The 14,856-nt window shown below is 39.2% G+C and overlaps 1 protein-coding gene across 1 annotated transcript in view; it reads right to left on the bottom strand.

Annotated features, from left to right (window-relative positions):
* The window catches only part of ARHGAP42 (Rho GTPase activating protein 42), a 339,332-nt gene extending 324,692 nt beyond the window's left edge, over positions 1 to 14,640 (bottom strand). The window contains exon 1 of the mRNA XM_040489702.1: positions 13,957 to 14,640. Within this exon, the coding sequence (XP_040345636.1) occupies positions 13,957 to 14,110 (154 nt within the window). The 5' untranslated portion in view covers positions 14,111 to 14,640. The remainder of the gene's footprint in view (positions 1 to 13,956) is intronic.
* Positions 14,641 to 14,856: the final 216 nt, after the last annotated feature.

The following is a 14,856-nucleotide window of genomic DNA, read 5'->3' as shown; positions in this document are numbered from 1 at the left end:
GTGTGTGTGTGTGTGTGTGTGTGTGTGTGTGTGTGTGTGTGTGTGTGTAAAGAGTGAAGAATGGAAGAATGAAGAATGGACATATTCACATTCTCATATGAGATCCCTATGCTGTGTTGACTGCTATGCACAAGGTGACATGCACAAGTTACCCTTGGTTACAGAGAAAGGCTATCTGAAGAAATAAAAGGTACACAAGGTACCTTCTAGGTCTTAGCACCAAGTAGTAAAAACACACACACTATACAGTATCACCAGCATGCCCTAAGTAAAGGCAAATCCAGAAGAGCTGGACCTCTGTTCTGTACTTCCAAGGTCTAGAACAGTATCTGACATATATCAAGTGCTAATAAATATGCTGATTGAGGGGCACCTGGGTGACTCAGTCAGTCAAGCATCCGACTCTTGATTTCAATTCAAGTCATGATCTCATGGTTTGTGGGTTCGAGCCCCACATCAGGCTCTGTGCTGACAGCACACATAAACTTTAAAATAAATAAATAAATAAATAAATAAATAAATAAATAAATAAATATGCTTAATGAATATGTAAGTCAGTGTTCCATTCTCTCTTCTTCACATCTCTCCTGGCCCATCACACTGTGAACTTTGTATTTTCTCCTTTTCTCCTCCCCACTCTTGCTACTCTGCACATATGTAAAAATTGCCATTGCCCTATATTTCCATTATGAGATTTTTAAATACTTACCCATGTATAATGAAAATTAAAAGAACATGAAATGTTTCCTCCTTAAATATCTACCAAGTGATTCTGTTTTTCTTCAACAAATAAAAAGGTCATATCTGAATTTGCTATGGAAAATTATAACTTTGCCTTAAATATACATTTAACTCTCAAACTGCTTTCTATCATAAACAATGTAATGTAAATGTCTATAAACCTACTAAGTTTCTATACATAAAGGAGTTCCAACATAAAGTTACCATATGACCCAATAATTCCATGCCTAAGGATATATCCAAGAGAATGAAAACATATGTCCACACAAAACAGGTACATGAATGCTTGTACATTATCAATAATAGCAATAATAATAAGGAAACACCAAAATGTCCTTCAACTAATAAATGGATAAACAAAATGTGCGGTATAATCATACAATTGAATATTTGGCAATAAAAAGGAATAAAGTACCAATACATACTAAAATATGAATGAGCCTTGAAAACATGCTAAGTGAAAGAAGCCAGTCATAAAAGGCCATAGACTGCATCATTCCATTTATATAAAAATGGTTCAGAAACAAAGTATATTAGTAACAATTGTCAGGAGCTAGGGAAGAGAGATAATGGGTTATGGGATTTCTTTTAAGGCAATAAAACTATTCTAAAATTAGATACTGGTTCCAAAATATATAAAGAACTCATACAACTTAATAGCAAATAAACGATCTGATTAAAAAATGGGCAGAGGACCTGAATAGACATTTTCCCAAAGACATACAGGCAACAGACATTTGAAAAGGCATTCAACATCACTCATCATCAGGGAAATGCAAATCAAATCCACGATGAGGTGTCATCTCATACCTGTTAAAATGGCTATTATCAAAAAGATAAGAGATAACAAGTGTTGGTAAGGATGTGGAGAAAAGGGAACACTTCTACACTGTTGGCAGGAATATAAATGGTGGAGTCACATGGAAATAGCATGGAGGTTTCTCAAAAAATTAAAAACAGAACTACCATATGATCCAAGAAACCCACTGCTGGGTGTATATCCAAAGAAAATGAAAACAGAATATTGAAGAGCTATCTGTACTAGCATGTCCACTGCAATATTATTCACAATAGTTAAGATATGGAAAAAAGTATCCACCAAAAGATAAATTAATAAAGAAGATGTATATATACAATGGAATATTATTCAGCCATGAGAAAAAAGGAAATCTTGCCATTTGTGACAACTTGGATGGACTGTGAGGGCATTATGCTAAGTAGAATAAACTAGACAGAGAAGGACAAATACTGTATGGTATCACTTATATGTGGAATCAAAAAAATAAAAATAAAAAATAAAGCAAACTCATAAAAAGAAAGAAGATTGGTAGCTTCCAGGGGCTAGGAGTTAGGAGAAATAGGATGGTAAAGGATACAAATTTCCAGCTATAAGATGAATTAGAGACAAGGATCTAACTTAAAACATAGTAACTATAGTCAATAATACTGTATTATATAATTGAAATTTGCTAAGAGAGTCGAACCTAAATGTTCTCACCAAAAAAAAAGGATAACTATGTGAGTTGATGGATATGTTCATTAACTAGCTGGCAGGAGTCCATTCACAATGCACAGATAACAAATCACCAATGTGAACATTTTAAGTATGTCACACCTTGGTTCCACATCGTTGTTCAGCCTCTTTCATCCCTCTCTTCAATGGGTGTCACAAAACATCACAGCCAGTCAGCTGTGAATATCCATAGAACTCTAATTTCCATCAGAGCAGTGTCAGGAACCAAGGAAAAAATGGGAAGAAAAGGACATGCACCAGAGTTTAAACCTGGCGAACCTGGAGGCTGTTATTCTCACTCACTCACTGCTACTCCTTGTTCAGGATTAATAACAGTCTCTATTTTCTTTCTGTAACCCCAAAGAGGCTGGCTTTTTCCAGCTCTTCCTTCACTTTGCAAACTGTCCCTGAAGTCTAGGCTCCCCAGGGCAGAGTTCCCCTTAAACTCATAGATCCCTTAAGAAATTGTTTTTGTTGCTGTTTTAAATGATCTGTTTTGTCCTTGTGGTACCATCCAAATATCCTCTCCTGGCGATTCTGACACCAATTCAATAATACTGCCTTTCCTTAACCACCTAGCTAACAGGCTCAATTCAATTATCTCAGGGAGCCAACTGAATCTTCCTCTTTAATTTTTTTTTTTTTAACGTTTTATTTTTGAGACAGAGAGAGACAGAGCATGAATGGGGGAGGGGCAGAGAGAGAGGGAGACACAGAATCGGAAGCAGGCTCCAGGCTCTGAGCCATCAGCCCAGAGCCCGACGCGGGGCTCGAACTCACAGACCATGAGATCCTGACCTGAGCTGAAGTCGGCCGCTTAACCGACTGAGCCACCCAGGCGCCCCAGAATCTTCCTCTTTAATTCTTAATGAAATATCTTTTTTCCCCATAATTCCCTGTCCCCAAAACCTTCCAGCAATGTCCCACCAATCTCATCATTTTCTATTCTCATCAATAACCACTAGGATGATCTCACCTCAAATATAATTACATTTACAAAACATCTGTGTGGCATAAGAAACGCCCTGGAAAGTGCTTTTCTAAGCCACTAGCTGCCTTCCATAGAGAAACCAGTATGAAAAAAAATATCTCTCATAGGCAGCTTGGCCTGTTTTATTTTTTAAAATTGCCCAGCAATCTATTTCACTTCTGAGAAGTGCAAATTGTGACCATCATTTAAATAACTTTTATAGACCACTGACCTGAGCCAACAGAAATAAAGCAACAGCAGATACCCATGAAGTCTCAACATCTATACTGCCTATTCATAATCCCTAAATGCCAACCTAATGCTTTCTTGGTTCCCAGACCATAGCAAATACTTGCTTAAAAGAAAAAAGGTAAACCAAAATCATGCCACATCTTATAATCATTTCCTAACAAATAGATTTAATTTGGGAGACAAATAAGCCCATGCTTTAACATTCAACTAAAGCATTTCCACTTTAAAAATCTCATTTCTACAGAATATGGTAATAATGTTGACAAGACCATTATGTGTTACATGTAGTCTTGAAAAAGAAACCGAAATTATTAGGATCACAATGATCCTGCCTAAAACAAATGAAAATAATGTTATTTTTATATTATTATGCATTATTTCCATGGCCCACACAAAAATCCTACAGGAAATATAGAGCAAACTTTATTCCCATTTTTTATGAAAAAAATAGGTTCTGAGACAAGTAGCTTGTACCAATGCCACTACTTAGTAGCAGCACCAGGACTAGAATAAAGTTGTAATTCCTATTGCTATCTGCTGTCCCTTGGATTATCCAGTCCCAAAAATCAGTACACCCAAGCTTGAGCACTTACAAATAAAGCCTGTTGGAAAAAATATTAAAAAGCAAATTTGTGGTCCTCATTCCATGGCTCATTCATTCCAACAGATATTCAAAAACTTCCTCCATATTATACACTCTTCTTAGTAAAATGAAATTGGTTGATGTTTAGCAATCACTGAGCATCCACAATGTGGTCACAGCTGACAGAATACCGATATCCTTGGCACCTAGAAGTTTGTATTTGAAAGAACAAGTAAAATGTAATAGAGACACACAGGGGGTATGTCATGTGACTACACAGCCATGAACTGGAGTGACACATCTACAAGCCAAGGAACATCTTGTACTGGCAACACCCAAAGCTAGAGGAGGCAAGGAAAAATCATCCCCTTGAGCACAGCCCTGCTGACACCTTGATTTTGGACTTCTGGCCTCCAGAACTATGAGAGTAAAAAAGTGTTATTTCCAAACATAGGCAGAGAAAATCTAATTTACGGTATCTGGGGGCACAAAATTACAGGACTAACTAAATGCCCTAATCTGGCAAGAGTGAAAAACTGGAGTTTAAAAACTGGAGAAGGAAACAGAAAGAGTTAGAAGGACTCAGATGTTCCTTTATGAGATGACCAGGTGGGTGAGGCTATAAATGAAATGAGAACACAAAGAGAACAAGGTGGAGAGCAAGAAAGAAATTGTTTTGACACACCATTGAGTCTGAGGTCCCTGAAGTACATCCATGTGGTGATATGCTGGTAAAAATCAGGTCCAGAGCTCAGGAAAATGAGGTTAGGGCTAGAGCCCAGGAGGACATGTTAATCACTCAAGGAAAGCAAACAGTAAAAGGGCTAAGAAGGAATCTTTGTATACTATCAACATTTAAGAGAAGGATACAGGAAATAAACTAAAAAAGGAAGATGAATTCAGCAACATCACATACTAAGAAAAATGGTGCAGTAATGGAGCTGTGATCCAGAGGAAGTAATAATTAGTGATGTTAGAAAGGGTCACCTAAAGAAAACCAGGATTGACAAGCAGTCAACACAAGCCTTGAAAAGTCCCTCCCTATTACCTCCTATGTTGACATCATTTTTTTCATAAGTACACAGCTTTTCCACATTTTCTGCAAATAGTACGGCCCTAGAAAAGTCACCCCCTATTATCTCTTTTGTTGACAGTTTTTAATAGGAACTATCTCCCTCAAATTTTGCACAACCCAACTTTTACAACAGTTGGAAGGCTACCTTCTTATTCCTTTGATTCTCTAATGTCACATAGTAACTTTTTCATACGAGATACACAAGGCCCAACACAAGTTACAAAACCATAATATTTAAATTCTTTTCTCAACCAATTTTAAATTTGCTTCCCCTTGTTTACCTCTCTCACCACTACCACCACCCCACCGTCCCCTTTTTTGGGCCACATCGTTCATGCAGACGTTGTGAGAAATAAGGAAATTAAATGAAGAAGAGAAAATTCTCACCAAGGCAAAGTAAAATCAATTTACACAGCTTCCATTTGGAAAGGGATAATATACATACTGAATACTCACTTCTATTAGCAGCTTATCACTCTCCTCCACACACAAACATATACCAGTTTTCTAAATTAAATCACCACTTTTACTGTATACTGAAGAGAAAACTGAAGCTGGGTCTTTTATCTGGATAAGCTCCAATTATGTGTTTATACACAAGGGAATACTATTTGGCATGACTTTCATAAACAAGCAGGCAGTATGGCTTTTTAGATTTGTGTGAGGAAACAAAGAAATTCCGCTACTGAGAAATCTGTCTGACTTCCAAATGAAAGGGGTCATAGTGTGTCTACCAACTTTTTCCCAGAGTAAAGCCAAGGTTCATGGAGAACTCTACTAATGTAGCAAGGTTATACATGTGCAGCATTTTTTCCGATTTTTTTAAATACCACCTGACATTGAGAACCAATCCAGGATGCTTCCCCATCCTTCACAAAATATAAAGCATTGCCCATTGGAGCTAATATTCACCCACGTCAGATAAACCAACAACACACAAAATGTCAAGTTTTGATATTTTTAAAATGCCATTAGGAACAGACCTTTATCATAGAATCTAAATATTGGAACTGAAAAGTCTTAATAATTAATATAAAATAATGTACAAAGATTTCATCAGTCTTATTTTTAGACTTTTCTCAACAGATTCCATAAAAAATTACAATTAAAAGAATTACTCTCAAATGGAAAATTAAAAGTCCTAGGAAAATTAGTACTTTATTTTTCTTTTATGCATGCATACCTCTGCAAGAAAGGAAAAATGCTGAAAAAAAACTGGCAGATTATCAGCCACTATAAGCCACCTTACTATTCCACAATTTGTTTTTTCTGAAGCAAATCACAGTCCTCACTGAGAGATATACACGTGTGCTTTGTGGTAATGCTTTCTTCTGTGTTGCAATTGGATTCTTGGTAATAAAACAGAATACTGCAGATATGAACTATGACAAACTCTGATTAACCAAGTATCCCCATTAGATGTAATCTTACAGAGAAGGATCCACATTACCAGAAATATCCAGGCCAAAATTTAAATTCACCTGGCCAGGGGCGCCTGGGTGGCACGGTGGATTAAACGTCTGACTGGCTCAGGTCATGATCTCACGGTTAATGAGTTTGAGCCCCACATCCAGCTCTGCTGTCAGCACAGAGCCTGCTTTGGATCCTCTCTCTTACTCTCCCTCTGCCCCTCCCCCACTCCCTCTCTGTCTCTATCTCAAAAATAAATAAACATATAAATAAATAAATTCACCTGGCCAAAGACAAAACTATTAATATAATTATATTTGTAATGGCTGTCCTGCTTTCATCCTGCCCCTTTTCCTTTGCTTTCAAGGGCTATTACGATTAAAAAATATGTAAATTTCTACACTTATACTAAGCCCAGCCATTACAACTCTGAGTATGGCAGCTGCAAAAGATGAAGCACAGATTCCATGAACTAGACAGCCAGGTTCTTAGCAAATGGTTTTAATTTTCAGGATGAAAGTCAGCAAGAAACAGGTAGCAAGTCCTCAGCTGATGAAGCCAAATCAACTGGGACACACTGTAAGGATTATTAGATCCTGGGCAGAGGTTCAGCAGGCTGGAGGAAAAAGGAAGGCTGGCCCAGCTGCCAGCTGAAACTGGTGGGTGGCAGGTGGAACTACAGAGGGGATGACACCTGCTTAGAAGGCTGAAATGAGTGGAAATTACCATCCAGACAGCAGGGATGGCTGGGGCCAAAAGAGGCGGCAATCACAGCTCTGGCAAGAAACAATTTTCATGAAAGAGATTCAAGACAAAATAAACCCCCTTTCCTCAACCCTTTCTTACCTGTCCATAATAAATATTTCATTGTTGAATATTTACCAAACATGGCTTAATGGTCTAAATTTTTTAATCTAATATTTCTCTTCATAAATCTAAATAAAATATCTGCCATTTTCTATGTATTCATTACTTAAAATTGCAGTCAGCCCAAAGCAATACTGAATGTAAGCTGTATTATTTTTTTATTTGAGTAATGCTAACATATCACAACCCAATAAACATTGTGCTTTTAAGTTAATAATTCAAAGGATGTTTGTTAAAGCAGCTTTTCAGTGACTTAACATTTTAGTGGTTACCTCAGCTTTCTATACTCTCGGGGTACCTTGATCATAACTGTCAGAGATGGCAGTGTAAAGGTGGTTACTGCTAAGCCATTCTCCCACTAACTGATTCTGTGGCCTCAAACAAGACAGCCCCTCAATTACTACCTGCTGAAAAAGGAAATCCAAGGGAAATAAAGACAATGTAAATGGGTACCCATTAAGTTCATGTTGAGCATCATAAGAGAAGTAAATGGAATTACTCAGCCAGCCCAAATTACTTCCACTTTGATAAGCACCAAGGCTGCCATTTAAATTCACACAAGTTTTACTTGCAACATCTCTGAAGCAGAACCTGAAAGCACCACATTCCTAATCTACCAGTTCTTAAAATTAATTACAGTTCATTTGAAAGATACAGTTACTTCTGATCATTTAACTCTAATTCTAATGGCTTAAAAACCAAATGAATGGTTGAAGTAATTACACATCCATACCTTTGGTTAGACTGCCCAGCTAAACAAGCAAAACAACCTTAGTGAAAGCCGCAGCAGTGAAGGAGCTCTTGCAGGGTAAACAAGATTCAGCAATGAGTTCCATTCATAAATGGAACCTAGGTACTAGGTACTAAATAAAACCTAGGTACAAGTTTAAATACAAAAAATGGCCAAACAATAGCAATTTTTACTAAAAGCTGAAAGATGACCAAATAAACAGCACATAACTATATAAAGTCTCAAACTTCTTAAACTTGTCTTTTTCCTTTTAACCCCTTCCCTGTGTCACCAAAAACTCTAGTAGTAAGGTGGGCCCAGAACAAAACAGTGAAGAAACAAGTGAAACCAGGCTAAGGTGAGTTTGAGACACACAACAAGCAGAAGGCAGGTATCCCTCACCCTTTTCACAGTCTCAAGGTAGCCTTTGCATCCCTGGTAAACAACTACTTAATCCCCAGATCACAAGTGTACCATAGCAGTGTACTTCAAACTGGGGTCTAGGAACACAGAGGGCAATAAACACCAGAAATTGTGTGCTTCCCTCTTGCTCATGTCCTAATGTTTTCATTAACTGCATATTTTATATCTAAACTTAGGAGCAATCAACCTCTACCACTCAAATAGGTGCCCTTCTTATTTGTGTCATGCATCGCTAGTGTCAGGCACTACTCCTTAGGAACAGAGGCAATACGACCACTAAATAAATAGTTTGTGATAGAGAGGAGGCCATCATCTGGGCAAGCAGTTTTAAGAACTGCAGTTTCAACTGGGAAAAGCAAAGAGAAAATGAATCGTCAACATACAAGACATTATCAGCAATTTTTATACAAGGGGAAATTTCATTTCAGTAAATCATCATCAACCATTAGATTAATTAAATGTAGCTGACAAGTTTTTTTATTGGTTTCACATTATTTTATTTAATTCATAAATTGATTTGCTTTTAAGATTGTATGAATAAGCATTAGAATTAGTTTTGTGCTTATATATAACTACCATAATAAATAACTGACTCTAATATTAGAGTCCACTAACTTTTCTTCCCTCTAAAAGAAGCCTACACATAGAAGTTTGAGAAACATCCAAAATGCAGAGAAGATACCTGGACAATTCCACCTTAAGGCAATGAAAGGAAGCACTGGTAATAAGTTTGTTTCTTAAATTGTTTGTTTTGATCCTTAAATTCCACATGGGTGGAATCATATATCTGTCTTTCTCTGATTTATTTCACTTTGCATTATATCCTCTAGCTCCAACCATGTTGTTGCAAATGGCAAGATTTCATTCTTTTTTGTGGCTTAGTAATATTCCATTATGTACACCACATTAAAGAGAGAGAGAGAGAGAAAAAAAAACCAAGAAACAGACTCTTAACTAGAGAGAATAAACTGATGGTTACCAGAGAGGGGAAGGGGCATGTGTGAAACAAGTGATGGGGATTAAAGAGTACTCTTCTCACAATGAGCAGTGAGTAATGTATCGAATTGTTGAATCACTATATTGTACACCTGAAACTAACACTATACGTTAACTATACTGGAATCAAAATTAAAAACTGAAATAAAAAAAAGAGAGAGAGAAAGAAAAAAGAAAGAAGGGAAGGCCCCAAGATGCCACAGGGCAAGTGGAGGAAAGAATGTTCATATACTCCCCACCCAATAATTCAATTAAATGAATACAATTCTATTTCTGTCTATCCTTTTTTTTTCTCTTTTCTGTTTTTGGGAGGAGGGGAAGTCTATTTTTGCAAGGACAAAACTCACATAAATATCTAAAATTATAAAGTATAAATTAAAGGGGGAATTTATGAGAAAGCCATTTTGAGGTGACCCTTTGAATATGATCTTTAAAAGAAGAAAATCAATAAGCAAAAATAGCCTATGATTTCACAACTCAAATTTTGAGGCTGATACCTGTTAAAGCAACAAAGGTCATAGAATAACATTTGATGAAAAGGGTGGAGGATTTTGAGTCACAGCATGAACTAAAACCCAATTCTCCAGTATCAAATATTCTCAAGTATTGCTCAACAAATGTCTGTATGACATATAACAAAACGAACAAATAATTCTAGTGGTAAGATATTTATAGATCTTCCTTCACTATATAGGAAAGGCAGGACTCAGAGAGGTTAAGTTACTTGCCAATTATCACACAGCATTTGACAGCACCAGAATTTATTTTTTTCTTTTTTTTCTTTTTTTTAAGTTTATTTTGAGAGAGAGAGAGAAAGAGAGAGAGAGCACACACAAGTGTGGGAGGGGCAGAGAGAGGGGGAGAGACAGAATCCCAAGCAGGCTCCACACCATCAGCACAGAGCCTGATGTGGGGCTCAAACCCACAAACCATGAGATCATGACCTGAGGCAAGATCAAGAGTCAGACACTTAACCAACTGTGTCACCCAGGTGCCAGCACTAGACAGCACTAGAATTTAAATTCAGGTCTAGGTTAATCCACTTAATTAGCTGTCATCCATTTTCTTAAAGTGGATGTGAATACGAAAAGCAATAATTTATTTTAAGAATGTTAAGTATCTTACTTATGTTATTTAAAACTGAAATCATGTAGTCAAGCAAGGTTTTCCTTTCTTTATAAGGACCCTTCCAAATACTGTACTAAAGAAACTATTAACCTTAAAAATAACACTGCCAGTTATTTTAACCAGCAAAAATGGGTTTATTCGGAAGTAAGAGAAATGCAATGCTGGACAAGCAAGCTATCACAAAACCATAGGTAAATCTAGAAAACAGAGAAGAGGAATGTTACTTTATGGAGAAGTTGGAGAAGTTCTGGACCCCTGTTGTCTGTTGTCTATTGGAGAAAAGCACGAGTTCAGAGTGATGCTGCTTTCTCATTGGATGAGTTGCAGGGATAGTAGATTTCTTGTAGTAAATGCAGTGAACATCTTTCCCTGTTGGGGTCTGTAACTGATGATTCTCTCCTGTTGAGATTCTTTTATTAGGGGTCTGTAACTGACAATACTCCTGTAATTGACATTGAATGGTACCTACCAGCCTCCCCTTCTAACATGCCTAGACTGCCTTTGTAGTTTCCCTTCATGTAATTCTCAAAAAAGGTACATCCTGAAGTAAAAATCAAAAAGCATATGAGACTCCTTACCTAGGGCAGCTGGGTGGCTCAGTCGGTTAAGCCTCCAACTTTGGCTTAGGTCATGATCTCTCAGTTCATGAGTTCAAGCCCCACGTTTGGCTCTGTGCTGATAGATCAGAATCTGGAGCCTGCTTTGGAATCTGTGTCTACCTCTCTCTCTGCCTTTCCCCTGCTCACTCCCTGTCTGTGTCTCAAGAATAAATAAACATTTTTTTAATTAAAAAAAAAAAAAGTATATGTGACTCCTACTGAAAAAGTTACATATGTATTAGCCAAAAGTCCATGCCAAAATTCTCACCAGAAGAGCTATGAACTAGGATAGAAATAATAGAAGATGCTTAGATGATGACTGTCAGCTCAGGAAGGCTATATTAAGAAACCATTAATTATTAATGAAAATAACAGCAAAGTTCTAAAAATAAAACTGAAGTGGATAACGGATACACTTACTGAAACGGTAGGTACAGAGAATGGAAAGGCATAGTTGAAAGGGAAGGTGAAGGCTCCCTAGAGCAGAAAAGAAAAACAGTCAGAAGGGACAGAACTGGGGAAAGGAGGGCTTCTTGGTGGATCTGGGATAGAACTATAAGCAGGCTTCAAAGTCCTGTAGGCACACTCTTACCCTAGCTGAGCAGCTTCGGAGAGCTGGCACTTAGCAGCTGCAGCCTAGCCTCACTGCATCCTTCCCAAGGGACAGAAGGTGGCTTGGTGGGAAAAAAGCAGTGCCATCATGTGACTTCAAGAGTTCCTCTGCTCCAAATCTCTATTTGCAGCTGATGCTGGGAATTATTTCAACAAGGAATAAAATGTCTTCCTTCCATAATGATATAAATAACCAAATGTTAATTAAAATAATGTACTCTCATCACAAACCTAAGAATTTTAGAAAGACGGCAGGTTGTATATTTAAGCGCTTATGACCAAATGAACAAGACAGGTTCTGCATGTTCAAGGAGCTTACACTGTCATGATTTCCTCACTTATACATGGAAAAACCAACTTATTAAGGATAGGAATCACCTGATTTTTGCAAGACTAGATTAAAAAATCATAATAAAATACATACTATTACTAGCAAAATAACATGCATTTCAGAGTTTTTATCACAGCTATGGAAGTGTTATCAATTTTTGAAAGGCTAAAATTGATCTCCCCAGCAAAATGAGGAGAAAATATCACTTGTAGACCACCTGGCAGCTCCAGCAAGAGTCAGCTTGGCACTTAGCACTCGGAAATGGGGAAACTCTTTCGGAAGAGGCTAAAATGCAAAGATGCCAGTCCTGAAACCTCAACCAGAGTTTGCAAACCAGAAGGAAGGTGAGTTCACATTTGTGTATGTACAGAATGGAAAGAACTGCATATAAGTTATTTTTTTCACAGATCAGTAAATACTGTTACCAGTAGCAGCCTCAAATTCAGAAATTGAATGAATGTGGGTATAAAACATATCCTCTTTACCCTAGTTAAGTAACACAAGTGATAAGTAAATGTTTTGACATTTGGGATGGTTAAAAAGATTTGGGAGCACCCTTATTTCAAGATATTTTGCTAAGCTCTATTCTTACCATTAATACATGCTTCAAAATACAGCTCAGATGCTAATGTCTCAGTGTTGGGCACACACACATCCCCAACATGTTGTTTCTGACCTTTCACGATGATGGTTCCCCTACATTTGTCCTGGGAATTGCTAGATCTCCTAAAAGCTCTCCAATTTATGAAAATACCTCACTCACCCAGTCATCAGAGACCAGATAATTCAGGACTTCATTTCAGTAGCTAAAACCTTCAGAAGCTTCCTTTAAGATGCAAATACTTCCTGGGAAAGGTACAAGTTAAGCCTTATCAATTACATCACTTCATTTTCTCTAAGAGAAACTGGAGTTAAAACTAAGACTGTCCTAGGTCTTAGTAACTGAAAGTGAAAACCAGCAGATTCAAGAGGGAGTAAAGAAAATCGGCTGGGAAAAGGAAGTGGGGAAAAATCCCTAAGGGCAGTTTTTACTTATATAATAATCAGAAATTCTGGTTGACCTTTAACCATCAACTCTCATCCCCAATGACTCGACCAACATCAGATTTACAATATAAACCAAAAATTAAGACGCAACAAAAAAACTGGTAGAGACTAAATCCACCGGTCCATGCTGTCTTCGATCATCTCCATCATCCTCCTAATAACAAAATTGTAAATGTCTATTTTTTTAAAAAGCCAATTCTGTGATCCATTGTGCCCAGTGAAGAGCCACTGATACACATAAGAAATCAATAATTTTCTTTGAATATCACTAAACTACCTTTATTTTATCCTTAAGACAAATTCTTGAATCCCTCCTTCAGGACTTTTGAAAAAGTGTTCAAATCAGGCATAATAAAATTACAAACAAACAAAAAAGGACCAATAGTCTCCAACATTTTTCCAGGAGCGTTATACAAAAAGATAACTTTGAACAACTTTCCTCAAGATACACTCCTGTGTCCAGTGGAGGACTTCCCCTTCTCTGTAGACATTACTTAAGTAAAGAACACCTAAGAACAAACTTTGTTGGCCACCAGCAGGGGAGCTCTTCAGCTTTTGTCCCAAACCCATTCAAACAAAAGAAGCCCCGAGTCCTCCATCCCACCCCTCAAATCCGCACCCCGCGGGGACTCGCCACAACCCTGCGCGCCCTCCATCCGCCCCTGCCCGATCCACTTACTCCTCAGCGCCCCAATGAGCAGAGAGCCGTCCTTAATGAGCTCTTTAATGAACTTGTTGGTTCGCTCCAGCTCAATCTCGTGACACTGCAGGCGCTCCCTGAAATCTGGGCTGTCCAAGTAGGAATCGCTGAACTCCAGAGTAGGCAGCCCCATGGCACAGACGCTACCAGTGGCTGCCGGGGCACGTCCCGGCCGGCGGTGAGGGCGGGAACAGCCGGCGACCGCGGCCGGCGCTGAGGACGCACGATCGCGGGGAACAAGCCAAACGCTAGGGGACCGCGCAGAGGAAATGGGCCCCGAGCGCCGCGCCGCCTTGCACCCGGCTGCCCGGGCGCGCGGACGCCTCCGGGCTCAGTCTTCTTCCCCTGCGGCGAGGAGTGTGCAGACTCTGGCGGTGGGCCGAGGCGCGGGTCCGCTCAGGTCGTTGTCATCAGAGCGCATCGTCGCTGCGAACAGCTAGGCGGCGGAGGCTCCGGGCCGCGGACGGCGCAGGAAAGTTATCCCACGGCGAGCACACACTTCCGGCACCTCCACTCTCCTACTCTCTTGACAGTCGTTTGTGCTCTGAGCCACTCTGGACAGGCCAGGGAAGCCCTCCCCCTCGGCGGACGCAGGCCCAGAGAGCTTGCAAATCGGGCCTGAGCTGGGAGACCCTCCTCCAGCCGCCGCACTTCCACCCCGCGCCACCCCTCCTCTTCTCCCAGTCACCCTCGGCCGCCACCCACCCGCCGCACTTGGCTCATGCGCTGCGCGCGGCTGCGGCGTAGTTGCGCTCACGCCTTCGCCAGGGGCGTCAGCTCTGTCTCCTCCCCGGCACCTGGAGCTGACTAGCTCATGGCAACACTTTGCGGTTCTCCACGCCCCCAAAGGATCTCAAACTCCCAACGTACCTCCCCTAC

This window comes from Herpailurus yagouaroundi, unplaced genomic scaffold (genome assembly GCF_014898765.1).
Source record: "Herpailurus yagouaroundi ecotype Mexico unplaced genomic scaffold, PumYag 180, whole genome shotgun sequence".
NCBI lineage: Eukaryota > Metazoa > Chordata > Mammalia > Carnivora > Felidae > Herpailurus > Herpailurus yagouaroundi.
This window is presented reverse-complemented; position numbering and strand designations above follow the sequence as displayed.